Consider the following 2,616-nt stretch of genomic DNA (forward strand, 5'->3'; position numbering starts at 1 on the left):
GCAGTGCCATCTTGTACACACCACCATCCATTATAACTGCCTTCCATCACTGAACTGTGGCTTATGTAACCAACTAGCATGCAGCATTGTAATCTTACAACTCATCACGTGGACAGAGAACAGCGGTCAACTTTGTCTTTAAAAAAAAAAAAAAAAACAAAAACCCAAAAGACTACACAATCCTGACAATCTCCCAGCAGCACACCTCTCTGTCAGCGACATCCCAAGAACCAAACTTTAAGAACAAAATAGAGATTCAGAATCTATTTTCCTATTCCTCTGAGAGGACAATGCTTCAGGGTAAACCTGGTGACAAATCCCAGTGGCATGCCCACTTGACAACAGTGCCCCTTTCACTCATTTCCTTTCCTCCACCAATTGGCCTCAGGCCTGAGAAAGGGGCCAGCAATAAGGAATAACAGACAGTAAGGCAATCTTACAATGTCAGAAAATGTATTTGGCTTTTTTTTCTTTTTAAAATAAGTGCATACAAATACAGCTAGAAGCATTTCTGATTTGCCAAGTGCTCTAAAAAAGCAGTGCAAGTCACAGCCTACATAGAACAGTAACTGTCACCAGGATAATAAAGCACAAAGATATGCTAATAACGTTAACAAAAGAAAAAAATGCCTTTATAAGTACATACCTTTTGTCGTCAAAAAATATAGAAACACAATGTATTCAAAAAAAAAATCAAAATTATACAGCCATGTTTATGAACTCTACATTTCCCTTGTCTTGGATATATATATATATATATATATATGGAGATATATATACAATTCAAGCAGTTTTAATTAAGGAGAATCATTGGGTTTTCAGAAACCCAAAAGTCACGAGTCTCTCTCTTTTTTCACTTTCACATCTCCAGCAAGGATGGTTGCAATTTCCCCCTGCATAAAGGCCCAGGGGACATTGGAGCCCACAAGAGGGCATTTCTCCCCACTGGGACAATAGACCTCTCCACTAGCTCCCTGCTGTTTGATGCTTTGTCTGGAGCAAGGGAAGCAGAACTTGTGCGAAGGGACGGATGGGCACTGCACAAAGTGGGTGTCCTCCAGCCGCTCGTGGCAGAGGGTGCAGCACAGGGGAGCACTGGCTGCTAGAGAGGAGTCCGGGAGGCTGCCAGGGTGCACTGACTCCAGTCCTCCTGTGCTGCCTGCACCCTGGCCTCCCACCTCTCTGGGGCCCAGCCTTCTTTGGTTCATAGAGGACGGAGAGGGTGGACTGCTGCTATTCCTCCTGGTAGTGGAGTGAACCTGGTTGGCATCTTTGGAGGCGTGACTGCCCCCTGCATTGTCTGCTACTAAGATTAGGGCTGCCATGGGGGATTGGCCATTCTGGGCCGCTTCAGGCGGTGTGGTCCGGTTGGAATGAGGTGAGGCAGTGGGTGGTGGTGGAGACACAAAAGACGATGATGTAGGAGTCATGGGGATCTTGAGCCCTTCTGTAGGTGTGGACAGCCATGGCTGGGCCTCTCCATTGATCTTAGGAGGCCCAACTTCACCTTCTGGTTCTGGAGAAGGCTTCCTTTTCCTGGCTGTTCTTGCAACTGGAAAAACAAAGAAATAAAAGGAAAAAAGAATAAATGAAGGTGCACTGAGGAGGCTCTTCCTATTACGAATGCAACACCGAACTCTTTACAGAATTCCTACGTACCAAAAGAGCGTACATAAAATACCAATGACTTTCAAGTGCACATGCAGCTTAAAATACTGAGACTTAGGGTGCTGAGGCAACGATTTAAAAGACAACTAAGCCACAAAAAGTGGCATGTATAAAATTAACTGTTAACATATGCATGCATATACCCCAGTTGGAACTGCGCATGTGACTGTAAATGTCCCTCAATAGGTTAAAAGGTGACTGGTGCCCTCATGCTCCCATCCAAGAATGTGCTGGGAAAGGAAAACCCCGTGTCAGTGCCTATCAGCCCAGTCTGACTCATCTCTGTTATGCTGCTTCAGCACATGAACACGTTGCCACTAAGCACTGGTTCCGCCTCAGGCAGATCAGGAAGTTGGGTGTTTGTTGTTTCTGGGCTGGGGTAAAATGGTGAATGGAAAGAACCACCCTCCTCCGCTGTCTGTCCCCCTCTTTCCCCTAGACCCCCTCACTCCACAACCGCCCCTACCTGCTTTAGACCCGTTGGCCCCGTTGGCCTCGAAACCCAACAACCTGCCTGCAGTCAGGGCCGGCTCCTTCTTAAACTTGCTCTCGAAGGGCCCCGAGTGGCCATGCTGGTGCAGCGCCAGCAGCGTGTCGCGCACGGTCTTGGGCCTATTGACCCAGTCCTGGTCTCCGGGCCCGCGGCCTTTGCTCGCCCCTTCCGCGCCAAGCTCGGCGGCCCCCGCCGCGGTGGACAGGCTGTCGGCCGGGCCCCGGTGGGCAGGCGGCGGCGGCTGCTTCTCTTTGGCCGCCGCCTCGCGCTGCTCGTGGTCCGCCGCCGCGCTGCTGGACACGGACGCCGGCCGCTTGTGAGCGCCTAGATCGGTGGGCTGCGTGGAGCCCAGGCCGGCAGCCGCGGCTCCGGACACTGCGGCCAGGGAGGCGGCGGCCCGGCCGCTGAGGCTGAGAGCGGCGGGAAGTGGCGCGGCCGAGCCGTTCATGAGCGGC

General features: G+C 51.0%; 1 protein-coding gene across 2 annotated transcripts; it reads right to left on the bottom strand.

Moving 5' to 3' along the window:
• Positions 1–436: 436 nt before the first annotated feature.
• IRF2BP2 (interferon regulatory factor 2 binding protein 2) lies at positions 437–2,610 on the bottom strand. 2 transcript variants are annotated; one of them, XM_023517669.1, is made up of 2 exons: positions 2,183–2,610; positions 437–1,552 (listed from the first exon to the last, which is right to left on the bottom strand). In XM_023517669.1, exons 1-2 carry the CDS (start codon positions 2,607–2,609, stop codon positions 834–836), a joined length of 1,146 nt encoding a protein of 381 aa, XP_023373437.1. In that variant the 5' UTR covers position 2,610; the 3' UTR covers positions 437–833. The 2 variants fall into 2 exon arrangements, with proteins under 2 accessions (XP_023373437.1, XP_003797483.3); XM_003797435.3 differs by having other exon boundaries at positions 2,135–2,610.
• Positions 2,611–2,616: the final 6 nt, after the last annotated feature.

The sequence above is a fragment of the Otolemur garnettii genome, unplaced genomic scaffold (genome assembly GCF_000181295.1).
Source record: "Otolemur garnettii isolate 467f Iridium unplaced genomic scaffold, OtoGar3 scaffold00116, whole genome shotgun sequence".
NCBI lineage: Eukaryota > Metazoa > Chordata > Mammalia > Primates > Galagidae > Otolemur > Otolemur garnettii.